The 13,977-nt window shown below is 40.6% G+C and overlaps 1 protein-coding gene across 1 annotated transcript; it reads right to left on the bottom strand.

Moving 5' to 3' along the window:
* Positions 1-272: 272 nt before the first annotated feature.
* Positions 273-12,332, bottom strand: dnajc11a (DnaJ (Hsp40) homolog, subfamily C, member 11a). The gene is made up of 16 exons (XM_085782883.1): positions 12,241-12,332; positions 10,850-10,979; positions 10,685-10,758; positions 9,725-9,826; positions 9,472-9,600; positions 9,256-9,378; positions 8,416-8,489; positions 8,106-8,295; positions 7,348-7,433; positions 7,046-7,162; positions 4,714-4,869; positions 4,503-4,572; positions 4,227-4,284; positions 2,564-2,706; positions 1,773-1,902; positions 273-315 (listed from the first exon to the last, which is right to left on the bottom strand). The coding sequence occupies exons 1-16, from the start codon at positions 12,310-12,312 to the stop codon at positions 290-292; spliced, it is 1,680 nt and encodes a 559-aa protein (XP_085639009.1). The 5' UTR covers positions 12,313-12,332; the 3' UTR covers positions 273-289.
* Positions 12,333-13,977: the final 1,645 nt, after the last annotated feature.

The following is a 13,977-nucleotide window of genomic DNA, read 5'->3' as shown; positions in this document are numbered from 1 at the left end:
AATGAGGCCTGAGGAACCTGGTGGCCATTGATTCTGGTGTCACATTATAATTTCAAGCAGGCCACAACCCTGTCTGTGGATACTGAATTATGATCAGCCCGTGTGTCTGTGTCACTCCCTCTGACTCCCCCTCTCTGCATATTTAAATGAATATAAAGACAAAAAAGGTAAATGCACATTTTCTGAGTTAACACAGACTTTAAATCCATGGTGTATCTAAAACAAGTTTTTCCATCTTCTGTCAAACAGCTGAGAGATGAGTCTTTTTGGTCGGTCGGCGGAGGAGCTCCTATGTGTCGGCGTCGATCCTGTGAGCTGTACAGCGAGGGGGAAAGACAACAAAGCAGATATAACGCTGCTGGAAGGTGGCAGAGTAAAACAGCTCGGTGGGTTTTATTTGGAGACACTTTTAAACTGGAGATAAAATGATGTTGGATATGTTAAAGGAGTCATCACCTGTTTTTTTTACGTATCCAGTCCCCCTTGAATTGCTTTGAATCAATTCTTTTTTTTTTTTTTTTAAGTATATTTTTTGGGCTTTTATGCCTTTATAGATAGTACAGCAGAGAGAGGGGGGATGACATGCAGCAAATGGCGCCCGACGCAGGACTCGAACCGGGGCCGACCGCAGCGAGGACTGTGCCTCTATACATGGGGCGCCCGCTCTAACCACTACGCCACGCGACGCCCCTTTGAATCAATTCTTAAAACTTATTAGAATTTTTTTTAAACAAACATAGAGCTTGTTCTGACACTTTTTCATATGGCAACTTTCTCAAAGCGCAGAGTTTTGACTGGTCCGGATGTTCATTGTATTAATATGTAATGAGGCGCACATTGATTGGACGCAGGCATTGCTGTATTGGAAACCGCATACTATGCTGCTCTCTACCGTGTACCGTAACCATGTTATATAACTTAATAAAATAAAACAAAATGTAATCGGCTCATTGTAAAACATGTATTTATTGATGCAAAATGTGGTGATTTCTGTACGTAGGCTACAGAGCCCCGGGGCAGAGCTGCTGCTCTGTGTGAAGCTTCACTTTTCATTCAAACAAATTAATACGACTGCCACAATTGTTAGATTTCGTCAATGAGACCAACATTTATCTCCTGAAAAGAATTTAACCAGCCGGCGGTAAACCTCTGCAAACCTGCGGGTAAGTTAATTAGCGATCGTTTTCTCCCCCGGGGTGACGACGGAGGTTGGCCGACCGACAAGCTCTGCAGACGGGTTGCTGAGGAGCCGCTCCTCTGGTGCTTGCTGGAGCTTCACTTCTCCCAACGTCGGAGCAAACTTCTAAACAGCCGTCATTTGGATAAACTAACCGCACATTGGGGATCTAAACTCTTACTTTCTCGCATGAAAAAATATTAAAACTTAATAAAGTGACGAAATAACAGCGCTACAGTGGGAAATAAAACAACAAGTAATGGCGGCATAAAGTAAAGTAAAGGCTCCTGTGGTGACGTCAACAAACAGTCAAAATCTCGTAATTTTGTGGTGTGCAGCCTCATGAGCTACAAACGAAAAAACTCAGGGTCCAACACCAATATACAAATTTTGATTTTCCAGGTGATGACTCCTTTAAATACATCTACAAAGACTCAGGGCTGAAGTGAAATCCCCATCGCTGCCTGAAGCATCTAAAACTGTTCAAGACGATAGATCATCTGCTAGCTAAATCATTAACCTGCACTGAAGAAGATAAACACACAACACTAATAGCAGCAAACCCACACTGACTGTGCTGTACCGAGGGACTTACATTGCTTTGGTATCCTGAGTGGTTCGGTGTCTCCTGACAGGACTTGATGCATGACCCCGCGGAACTGATACAGCACCTTCAGGCTCTTCTCCTCCCCCACACAGGGGTCGTAGAAGCCAGGGAGTCCAGACTGGATGTTTGAGGGGAAAAACAACATCAGGTCACGCATCATCGCACGGCAAGTTGAGGACATCAGTTTGTAACACTCGCATGTAGGGATGTCACGATTATAGATTTTCTTGGTACGATTCTTGTCAGAGAAATAATCACGGTATTACAATTATCACGATTATTATGCATTACCGTTACACTATGAAAGTGTAAAATCAAATATAGTCACAATATAACTACATTACTAATTATTTACACAAGAGTATCTATTAAAATATGACCAATTATTAATCCCCCAGGGTAAGTGTTTGAAATATTCAAGTCATCTATACCAAATGTTTAAGTTTATTTTAATCTTTTTTTTTTTAATTACAAATGACACTCTAGCATTTAAATTCCTACCAATTCAATGTTACGTTAGGTAAATTGACCAGTATCTGTGCATTTACTTTTACTTTGGCACACATCTGTTGATACGGTTGCGACATAATCTTTTTTGGAAAGTAACGGTATTTAGGAATCTTTACGATTAATTAATTGTGGTGTTTAATACCACGATTAATTGTGAAAACAAGTAATTGTGACATCCCTACTTGCATGAGTGTGTGTTTGTATACCAGAAAAAAAAAACCTTGTACTATATCAATGTATACATTACAGCTAAAAATGAATGGACGCACCTTTGTGGCCTCAGTGAGGATGAGTTTTGAGTCTTTCACCAGACACTGCAGCGGCACGGTCACGTCGATGACCTTTGCCCTCTCGTGTTTTCTGCTGTTGTCCGTCACAAACTTGCCGTACCAGGCGTTGAGGATGATGAGACCTGGTTCAGGAGGCAACATCAGAACAGTTTTAATCAAATGGAGATGTGATGGTAATGGCCTCCTGCATTTTAGAGTCATTTTTCTGAGCTCTCACTCAAAGTGCTTTACAATAGTCGCCATATTCACACATTCACATTCAAAAACCCTACGCTGCCTGGACACTGCAAAAACTCAAAATCTTACCAAGAATATTTGTTTTTCTTTCTAGTCAAAACAAATCTCATTATACCTAACGTAAGACTCACAACATAAAAAAGTACCGTAGCTTGTTTTTAGACACTTTTTACTTCTTTCAAGCATATTTTCACTTGAAATAAGTAGAAAAATCTGATAGTGGGGCAAGTTTTTCTTTCTTATTACAAGCACAAAAAACTTGCTTTCACTGGCAGATTATTCTACTTATTTCAAGTGAAAATTAGTTTGAAACAAGTGAAAATTATCTAAAAATAAGTTAATTTTTAGGTGATGAGTCTTATTTTAAGTGGAAAGAGATTAGTTTTGACTAGAAATTAGACATTTTGACAAGAAATAAGACAAATATTCTTGGAAAGATTTTGAGTTTTTGCAGTGGAGGTGCTGGGAATCAAACCTGGAAGACACATCTCCCCACTTTCAATCTGGAACTATTTTAATCTTGCCTGCCTGCAATTCTAGCCGCTCAGTTTATTACAGAACCAGTGTAAAATTGTGAGATTTCTTTGTTCAAATCATTTTGCAAGTACCTATCAAAAAGGCAGCACAATTAATTTTAATTGCAAGCTGCATAAACAGCACCATAACCATTTCATGGTGTGTAGTCCTTAGAATAAAGAGCAGCTGTGTCTATGTTATCACACACACACACGATGCTGCTGGTGCTATTAACTGTTACTTTATATGTGCAAAGTCTAGGGGACCTCTGATGATACTAAAATCAAAGCAGCCTGTACAGTGACAGGTGTCATAAACCAATTATCACTTGCCAAACTCCCCCAGGTGAAAATTATACTCTCTGCTGGGAGCTTTTTGTTAGGTCTACTTATCAAGGGCCAACTAAAAAGCCCCTGTGGAAATAAAAGCTGGAGGGTCATCAAAAAGAAAAAATAAAATAAATAAAATCAGCTGAGCTCTGGCACTCTTATCAGCTGTTTCAACCCTGATTAAAAAGCTGCCCTTAATGTCCACACAATCACCTAAGACACCATAAGTGTCCACACAGTGAGTCTCTTTACTAGTCTTTGCCAGATATACAGTCCCTTTAAATTTCAGTGAAACACCCAGGAAGATGATTTAAATTGTGTTTTCTGCTGTAACTTCGTTTTTTGGGGGGGTGAGCAAGGGAACCAGTTTTGTTTCATACAGTGAAAACAGACACTGTATCTCTGGAATTACACTTGGAAGGGAGCAACTTTCAATCAGTATTTCATCTCGAATGTATGAAAAACAGTCCAGAATCAAAGAGAATCAGACAGTTTCAACAACCTGCTTAAAAAACATTATTCCCAGGATAAGCTCATCCCTTAAATATTATTGATCTTACCCATTCTAGACTCCTCAGCTTCAATAATCCTGCGCACAGACTCCTGCATGAGCAAGACCTTCAGAGATGAAAAAGGCACAGGGAGGGAGACAGAGACAAACAATGAGATCTCACATCGTATGGATTATACTAATGAATTTCAATAAGACTTTGCATCTTATCTAATCCCATCTCAGACTGTTGTGCGACTTGTAATATTCCTTGACAGTCGCCCACAACACCGTCACCTGCATCTCCTCTCTAACTCCGAACCAGCTACGCACAGGAAACACTCACAGAAGCCTCCGCCTCCTGCTTCTTCTTGGCGATATTAGAGGCCGAGCTCTCCCGCTGCTTCTCCAAGTCTCTGTTGTTGTTGAGTGAGAAGAGCGTAAATGGGAAGAAATAAATAAAATTAGCTCATAAAATCCTGCCATAACAGTACATACTTGGCATAATGCTTCTCATGCATGAATCAACCAAGTTAAATGCGAAAGGGTTTTCTTACTCTTCCTTCTGGGCCCGCACGTAGGGCCGAATAACGAGCTGCTGGATGGCGAGGTAGAAAACCAATGGTCCAACTGTGGCGTAAAATACAGCACTTGGCAGGAGTTGGTCGGTCAGGTGAATCGGGAAGAAATACGTCTGGCTGGCTCTGTTTAGTCTGCAGATATGGAGATGGATTTATTATTATTTAAAATGTACCTGGCCACTCTGTGAGATAATTGTGGGAATGTCTGTCTGAAAAAGGCAGATTGGGCCAACTCACATCGAGAAATATAAAAGTTTACTTTTCCCTCAGCTACATATTCGTTACTGCCTAAACAGAGAGTAATACAAACTAAGAACTATCTGTAATACTTAAAGTGATATTTCAACATTTTGGCAAATTTGCCCATTGCGATTAATCCCTATAGTCATAGCAGTAGGTTCGTTACCTTTAATTGTCGGTGCAAGCTGTTTTGAGATCGGCGGAGCAGAGACGCGAGCTGCTCAGCGCTACGCTACGGAGGTAACCCTTATCAAACTAAATACACAATCCAAAAACTCCAAAAAGCTCTGGTGGACAAGTTGTGACCTGCACATTCACCACGCTATGAGATAATAACATAATTATGTAACATTACAACACATGAAGCAAATACTCAGAACTACTTTCACTTTTGAAGTCACTCTGCCGAGCAGCCGTGTAGGGAATGTGGTACCCGTTACGTATTTTCCTCGAAAACAACTCTCGTAACGTTCTGTTATTATCTCATAGCGTGGTGAATGTGCAGGTCACAACTTGTCCACCAGAGCGTTTTGGAGTTGTTGGATTGTGTATTTGATGAGTTTGATGAGGGAAAGCCCGGAAATACCGTGCGCCGTGCAGACCTCACATCTCTGCCCCACCGATCTCAAAACAACATGCACCGACAATTAAAGGTAATGAAGATACTCCTATGACTATAAGGATTATGGCAATAGGCGAATTTGCCAAAATGTTGAAATATCCCTTTACGGTCAGACAGGATGATGAATTGTATGCCGACTGTTTTCAAGAGAAGTTAAAGCAGAAGTAAGTGGTCCGGTCGTTTTCGCTAATGCTGCGTTCCAGGCAGGCTTTTGAAATCGTAAATTACAGCTTCAAGTCACAACTTACGACTTTGTAGCGTTTCAGGCAACCCACTCGTGTTTCTCCGACCTGTTTTACCGGTGAAAGTCACTATAACGGCCACTCGTAACTTCTGACCGGTGAACTCGTACCAGATCAAACTGGTACCACTTCACGGTCGGAAAAATACGAGTTTCCTTGAACGCACCATAACAGTCCTCGTCCCTACGTCGCCACATTCACGGCGTCCCTTGGCTGCACACACAGCCCTGCATGCCGTTCTCTCTCCTCATTGGATAAAAACTGTAGGATACAATAAATGTTTTCTCTTCGGCTCAGAGCAGAGCAGAGGGACTGACAGACCCGTGTTTCAGTCCAAACACTCTATGTAAGTGATTGCTGTCGGAAGATATAACTATTTAAGTCTTATATTAACACAAATATATCACTTACTTCTGCTTTAATGTCAGACATGTTCTGCTAAAGTCCGTCTGTGACAGTCTGACAATAATTTACATACTTTTAAACATCATATCCCAGCACCACCTAAAATCTCAGTGGCTTCTGTCCTGTGTGTACACTAGGGGTGTGCCAAGAAATCGATTCACATAAGAATCGCAATTCTCATTTAATACGATTCAGAATCGATATAAAATGTCCCCAAAATCAATTTTAAAGAATAAAAAATGAAACAAATCTGCTGGCTGTCGGCCTCCGTTTCCTTAGAATTTAAAAGGCAGCATGTTTAACGGCACTATTTTTTTTTTTTTAAATAAAAGGCACTTTTTATTTTGTTACTTAAGCAATATGTGATATTGCTTTTATGCAACAGTTTCAACAATTCCATCTAAGCATCGATACATGTTTAAAACTCAATAAGTGTGAAAAAGACACTTTAGTCATTCTGTCTTGCAAAGCAGACTGGAGTAGATCATGAGGATCCTTTGCACACCGATAGACTGAAGCAGAACTCATTAGGAATCAAATCGTCTTGAATCGAAAATCGATTTTGAATGGAATCGTAGCCCCAAAAATCTGAATCGAATCGAATCGTGAGATAGTAAAAGATTCCCACCCCTAGTGTACACCCTCAAAGTTGAACCCTTTCCAACCCAGAGACAATTTGTGGAGAGGATTAATTTTCCTGGCTGAAGACGCTGTGTCTGGACTCCCATGGGTCGCCGTGGCAGCTGCAAAAAAAAAAAATGTTCCAAAACTGAAGACTAGAGCAAAGAGCCACGCTTACTTGATCTTGAGGGAGACACCTTGGGGGACCCCCACGCTGACGGTGGCGCCCAGGACGCTGTGCCGACTGATCTTCCTCTCGGCGCCGTACTCCACCACAGTCCCAAAGAAACCTGATCTGTAACACAAAGGCAGTAAAACAGTCACTCTTCTCTTTCTCTGCAGTCAAAAAACTTTTTCTTGAATTTTGAAGCTGTCACTCCTTGAGAGCTAACGATACACACACTGACTGACTGACTGACTGACTGACAGGAGTCTTAATAGGATTATACAGATAACACATACTGCAATTTGAAAACATACTTTACTGAGCCCTTAATCTTCGTCTGATCTTCATCCTGGAACTTGTACTGGTAGCTCATCATCAGGAAAGTGTGAGGAATGCCAAGCTGCAGACACACAAAGGAAATAATCAAACAAAACCTGGACAAACAACTGTTAATTTGATTAAAATTTAAGTTAAAGGAATAGTTCACCCAAAAATGAAATTCATTAAATCACACCCTCATACTGATGAATACTCCGGAGTAGTTTTTTTATTCCTCAAAGTGCATCTGGAGACCCGGGAGGCCGGTTCGTAGTCCAACCAAAACTTTATATGAGGGTCAATAGCGCCCGACAACAAAAACGTCCATAAAACTACACAAAAACCATTTAATATTCATCCACGTTGCTCGTCTGCTGCAATCCAAGTGTCCTGAAGGGAGATAGTCCAAAGTTTACTGGAAACGACGTTGTTTAGGATATTTTTACAGCCTAAACAGTCCTGTATTGGATTTGCCTAAATGACATTGTTTCGGGTAAACTCTGGACTATCTCCCTTCAGGACACTTGGATTGCAGTGGACGAGCAGGATGGAGGAATATTGGAAGGTTTTTGTGTAGTTTTATAGACGTTTATAAAGTTTTCATTGGACTACGAATCGGCCTCCAGATGCACTTTGAGGAATAAAAAACTACTCCAGAGTATTAATCAGCATGAGGGTGAGTCAACAATGACTGAATTTCATTTTTTGGTGAACTATTCCTTTAAAAATAAGTTAACCGTCGGCTGCAGCTGACCTGCGCTGCAAAGGTGAAATGGCTGCTCTTGGTGTCCCTGACTATGCTGGTGTTCATAGAGGACTGGATCCCCCATCGCCACTGCAGATAGCCCATAGTGTTCTTGTCTAGGTGACGGGCCAGGACCGTGGTGACGCCGGGCCGCACGCCTCGGGAGGAAAACTGGAGCCCACACTGAGCCGTCACGAAGCTGAAGGTAAAAGACGGAGAAACAAAATGCTCAACTGTTTGTGTTGTAGTAAAAATAGAATAATAAAACAACAACAACAACAACAACAACAACAACTTCCTCTTGTATTTCAACACTCACCATCGAGGTGTCAGGTTTCGGAATATCTTCATTCCTAGGAGAGGCCCATGGGTGTCTCCAGCTCCTAACTCTACCTGTGTGCACGCAGATAACAAATAATGCAAATAATTATTAAAGGACAATTCCGGGCAAATTCAACTCGGGGCTGTATGTTCCTAACATTTTAGGTCTAAAAGAAGGAATCTGTAGATTTTCAGTTTGATTGCTCCTGTTTTGCGGTAGTTGTGTCTGTCCCCGCATCGCCACGGCAGTGATGAATGGGAGTGGATGGAAGTTCTGCTGCTTAGGCTGTTTACATCCCTCAAAGCCGCAATTTTTTTCCACAGACAGCGTCAGATGGCTACTCAAACATGCACCGAGAAGTTTATTTACTTCAAGCAAGCCGACATGTTTGTAAAACTAGATCTAATTCAGAGTCTCGCACGAGACCCAAGTTGACGCACTCGGTGTGTTCACGTGCAGTCGGAGCTACCGTTTGTGTCATAAACACAGGAATGTCACCTCTTGACTTGCTTGAAGTAAATAAACTTCTCGGTTCATGTTTGAGTCGCCATCTGACGCTGTCTGTGGAAAAACATTGCGGCTTTGAGGGCTGTAAACAGCCTAAGCAGCTGAACTTCCATCCGCTCCCATTCATTGCTGCCGTGGCTATGCGGGGACAGACACAACTACCGCAAAACAGGAGCAATTAAACTGAAAATCTTCAGATTCCTTCTTTTAGACCTAAAATTTTAGGAACATACAGCCCCGGGTTGAATTTGCCCGGAATTGTCCTTTAAATAATTGTCCAGGTGTTTTTGTAACAGAGGAAGATGAAGGAAGCGTGTGAATGCAGCGTACCTCTCCCCAGCCCTTCGCTGACGTGACTCTTCTCAAGGCCAAGTTGATGGTGCCGCCTCCGTTTCCGTTGTGAGTCGACAAGGAGCCGGATAAAATGGCCGTGTCTTTTGTAGTAAGAGGAGCCTGCGGTAAAACAACATACAGTAAAACATCGTTTCTCACAGCGTCAACACTGTGCACATGGCTTCAAAGATGTCACTTAAAAGAACTCGTCACCTCTATGGATTGTGATATGTGCATTTTGTTGATTTCCACGTGTGGGACTCCTCCTCCCGCCACGTCCTCAAAGTCCTCCTCATATCGGTCAAAGAGGTCCGTGGCATCGATGCCAACGCTGATCGTTCCCTGAGAATAACGCAGTATATGAAGACTGTGTTAATTCACAATGTACACAATACGCACAAGCCACTTTTTTTTACGTTACGCTCACATCAATAATACGAGGCTTGTTATCTCGCCGTGAACATACCTTCGGGTTGGTCCTTTGCTGGAGCCTTCTCTCCTCTCGTTCTCTCTGAAGACGCTCGTACTCTTCTCGAATCTCTGCAGGTGTTCTTTTCCTCTCCACCACCTGGAGTAAGAAGATAATGATTAGGATGCAAAGTGAATGAATGGTGCGTTCGGGTGCTTCAGAGGTTGCAGATAAAAGTTGCAGGGGAAGAACTTTCACCGGTATTTCACACTCAGTCATGTGAATATTTATTAAGTATCATATTTTTGTACTGCTGCTCTGCACATCAATGAATTCAGATGGAAGTGATGCTATATTGCACGGGGTGGTGTTGGGTAAGAACGCACCTGTATTTAAAAACATATTGAAAATTAAATGCAAACTTAATATCACATTTGAATGCGAACTAGCCATTGACATCAAATCAAACATCTATCTGAAATGAGGAACTTTAGATTTCAGATACACTGTAGATCTCTGGCCCTTTTAGAAATTTTGTGTCCTTGTCCTTCTTTTAATCCCAGGCTCGAGCCTTTTTAAAGTGTTTTTCATTGTGTCTTGTATGTCCTTGTGTTTTTCCACTTGACCTGGAACAACTGCACAAAAGTTCCTATGTGTGTGTGCACAAATGGCAAATAAAGTTTTTGACTTCTGCCTAGAGGAAATTAAACTATCGAATGTAAGACTAATTTAATGATAAACTAATTTGTTAAAGTTGTCCAAGTCTTGACTGTACTGAACAGTCGCCACATACAAACACAATGACCTGACAGACAGAATAGCTTAAAGCACGATTAATTAACCAGCATGAGGTTAATTAAAGGTAATGTAGTGTCACCAAACTTGGCCAAATGCAAAATCTAAAATTTGTAGAATGTTTGCACTTGGTTTGCAATACATATGTGCCATTTATAATGAGGGTTTTAAAATTATGCTCTTGTTAGGATCATTAGCATCTACCGTCAGTAATAAACTTACCTCCCATCCTTCAACATCAAGCCCTCGTTTGCCATAGATATCATAGATCGCTCGTGACTGTGGATCTCTCAGCACTAGAAAGAGAATAATACATAAACAATATAGTTTATTCTTAATATAGATCATATTATCAGTTTCATGTAGGAAGTATCAAGCTTTTCTTACCTTCATAAGCTTCATGTACGAGGTTAAACAGCTGCTCTGCCTGTCTCTTCAGCTCAGGGTCTCGGTGCTTGTCTGGATGATACAGCATGCACAGCCGCCGGTACGCCGCCTTCAGCTCCTCCTGTGTTGCCTGGAGCATGATATTGAAAAAATGTCACAGAGGAAACTTTGTAGGAAAACCTTCAAAAACAACATATAACATGCACACTGCTACAGCTGAGCTCACCTACTTCCAGTTTTATTTACGGATCCCTTCTGCCGGGTTTACATTACATGTGACAAAACAAAAAAAAAACATTTTCTGGTTCTGCTTTAATTCAGATTATGAGTAGATTGATGTGAGATGGACTACAGCGTAAAAAAAAAAAAAAAAACCTATCACTAATCTGATGTCAACCCAAATGACTTTGTGTATTACTGCATACGGATAAATGGGTTAGGGTTACATCATTACAAATATCATATTTTGTTAATTTTTTTTAAATGAGAAAGAAGTAAATTGGAAATATTAATGCATGATTACATTTGTATCTCACTTAACCTAATAAGTACTGATGTAGTACAGTGTCCAAACTTGTAAACATGCTTTTTTGATCGTGAAATAAAAAGGTGCACAAATACAGTATGTAAGTAAAGTCTCATTCTCAAATAACAGTGCTAAAGGGATTGCATTTGATTTTATTTAATTCATTTAACTTGTCACTTCATAAATGAATAACATCTGTAAATTGCCCCACATTTGCATGCATTTTCTGATATATTCTTCAATGCAACTTTGCCTTTAACTTGTAACATTAAAAATTAAACTCCTGCATCACAGCATATGCTTGTGTAATAACTCGGGATTTGCATTTTAACATAATAAATGTACTCCACAAATCAAGTTATCCCGACCAAAAAGTCGTCTGATGATGATCCCTAGCATATGTGTACAGAGTTTAATCCGTGCAGCATGCTGAAACCTTGAAGTACAGTAGCCTACAGTAGTAGCATTAGCCTTCACTATCTATGTGTGTCATGTGTCTGTCCCAAAGGAAACTGAAAATAACTCTCACTTTATATAAACACATAAAGACTCACAATAAATAACACAAAAACTTCTCTGTGACTGTAAAACTCCCGTTTATACGTGTCGGTGTGTGTCAGTCTGTATGATAAAAAGTCGTAACTTCACAACCACAACCTGTAGCTTCGTCCTGGTGTAAACTATCCAGCCAAAGAGTCACAGCAGCACAGAGGGAATCAATGTCGAGGGTCACAAGCTAGTCACCTAGCTAACGTCAACTGTCGATATAAAAGCAGCCGTGGAGCAAAACACGGAGAAACTTCACGCATCTGCTGCTAAATTCACCCGCACAAACACCCGCAAGGACCGCAAAGGTGAACCGTACCTCTCTTCTGACATTCAGCAGCGAGTAATAATCATCGTTGCCGATCTCATCATCGTCCAAGGCAGACGCCATGTTTACACCCGGTCATCTTCTCCTTCGTCGTCATTTTCACCGCTGTGACGTGGCACCGCGCGCGCTCTGTCGCCCCCTCGTGGTTGGGATGAACGACGACACCACGTGACACCGCCACCACCACCACCACCACTGTATTCAGTTCACTTTTATATCATTCATTATATTTATTCAAGAAAGCTTTCTGCTAAATTTTAGTACACTTTTCATCGTCTTTTTTTAAAACTTTTATTAATTTGTGTCCCTTTTAATTGAGCTTGTACTGTAGCACTTTGAGATTGCTTCAATGTAAAGTGCATTATAAATAAAATGTATTACTATTATTATTACTTTTTATTTTCTAAGTTTAAAAATCACAGGTATTGATTAGTTATTGACAAAGCTGAAGAATAATGCGTATATACTAAAGAAATATATCAGATATGTTTCCATAATCTAAAAGTGAGGTGACATTTTACAGTATGTTTAATCACGTAGATACTTATTAAATGTTATTAATTTAGCCTATGTATTTATTGCAATAAATTGTAATCATATTTTGTCTAAAAGAAAACATCTATGTATTGTATTTTTATTTTTTGGCTCGGATGTATAGGTCTCCGGGATGGGTAGGGTGGGTGTTGGGTTATGAAAAAATGAAAATGTGACTTTTTCTGGATGTACTGTTTACCGCAACTGTGAATCAATAAAAAGATTTGGAAAAAAAGAAGAAAACATCTATGTTAATGTGATCAAAACCGAAGAAAAAAAATCAGAACAATGTACATTTGAGTTGTTTTAAAATGCATATAGCCTATGTATGTGCTTTATAAATATGCTTAATTCCAAAGTAATATTGTTTGCATCCACCTGGGCGCAATCAAGACACGGGGTGAGAGAATCACTTTGCCACATTATGTCTTTTTTATTAGTTCATCATTACTTTGCAGCAGCACCGAGCCTTTGACTGACTATACACAAGGCGCTCATGCAGGCAGGCAGGCAGCAGAGGAGCTGTCCTTTCAGCACCACCAGCTCAAACTATACAATGCATTTCAGCACTGACGGCCACCGGCTTGTTAATACAGGGTGAAGGCTGTCCTTAAGTGCTGTAGTTCACAGAGAAGTGCCAAAAGCAAAGTCTGTGAAGCACGGGGATCTGTAATTAGATTGCCTGTAGTCATTTAACATAGCCATACTATTGTCAAGCTTATGTAACTGCACCATAATGATAGTTTGAGTTTGGACCTTGATAGCATAATGGCTGGAATTAAAGTGATTGTGTTCATATAATTGGTCTTCAAGTGTGTGCTGCACTGCGTTGACCCTGCGCCACCTGACAGAACTGTTTAGATGGACTCCAGCAACAACAACAGCCTCTGTTGTCACATGAGCGGAGCGATCCACATCTCCTGGAAAGCCCTGCAGCCGTCAGTAGCCTATCATATAGTGCCACTATTTGAAATCAGTTAGACATGTTTACAAGGGAACAAACTAGCCTACAGACTTTCAAATGTAAGCTGACATCTGGACACTTGATTGACAGACTGTGCAGACTGTTACTATACTGTTTGATATGCCTCAAATGTTTTGTTGTTGTTCTGTTTTCAATAAACTAGTTGTGGCCCCTGGAGGGTCTAACTCTCCGGAAATTAGTATTGATAGCTATAGTACAGTAAAATTAAT

This window comes from Trachurus japonicus, chromosome 7 (genome assembly GCF_045865225.1).
Source record: "Trachurus japonicus isolate A0001 chromosome 7, Traja_1.0".
Taxonomy (NCBI): domain Eukaryota; kingdom Metazoa; phylum Chordata; class Actinopteri; order Carangiformes; family Carangidae; genus Trachurus; species Trachurus japonicus.
The sequence above is the reverse complement of the archived record's forward strand: the minus strand, read 5'-3'. Positions and strand labels throughout refer to the sequence as shown.

Bases quoted from the DNA above. Each gene is read 5' to 3' on its own strand.
- dnajc11a (XM_085782883.1), bottom strand. From the start codon at position 12,312: ATGGCGTCTGCCTTGGACGATGATGAGATCGGCAACGATGATTATTAC. The intron at 10,980-12,240 runs GTACGGTTCACC...ATCATGCTCCAG, and splicing joins TGCTGAATGTCAGAAGAGAG to GCAACACAGGAGGAGCTGAA. The intron at 8,490-9,255 runs GTACGCTGCATT...GCGTGCACACAG, and splicing joins CAGCGAAGGGCTGGGGAGAG to GTAGAGTTAGGAGCTGGAGA.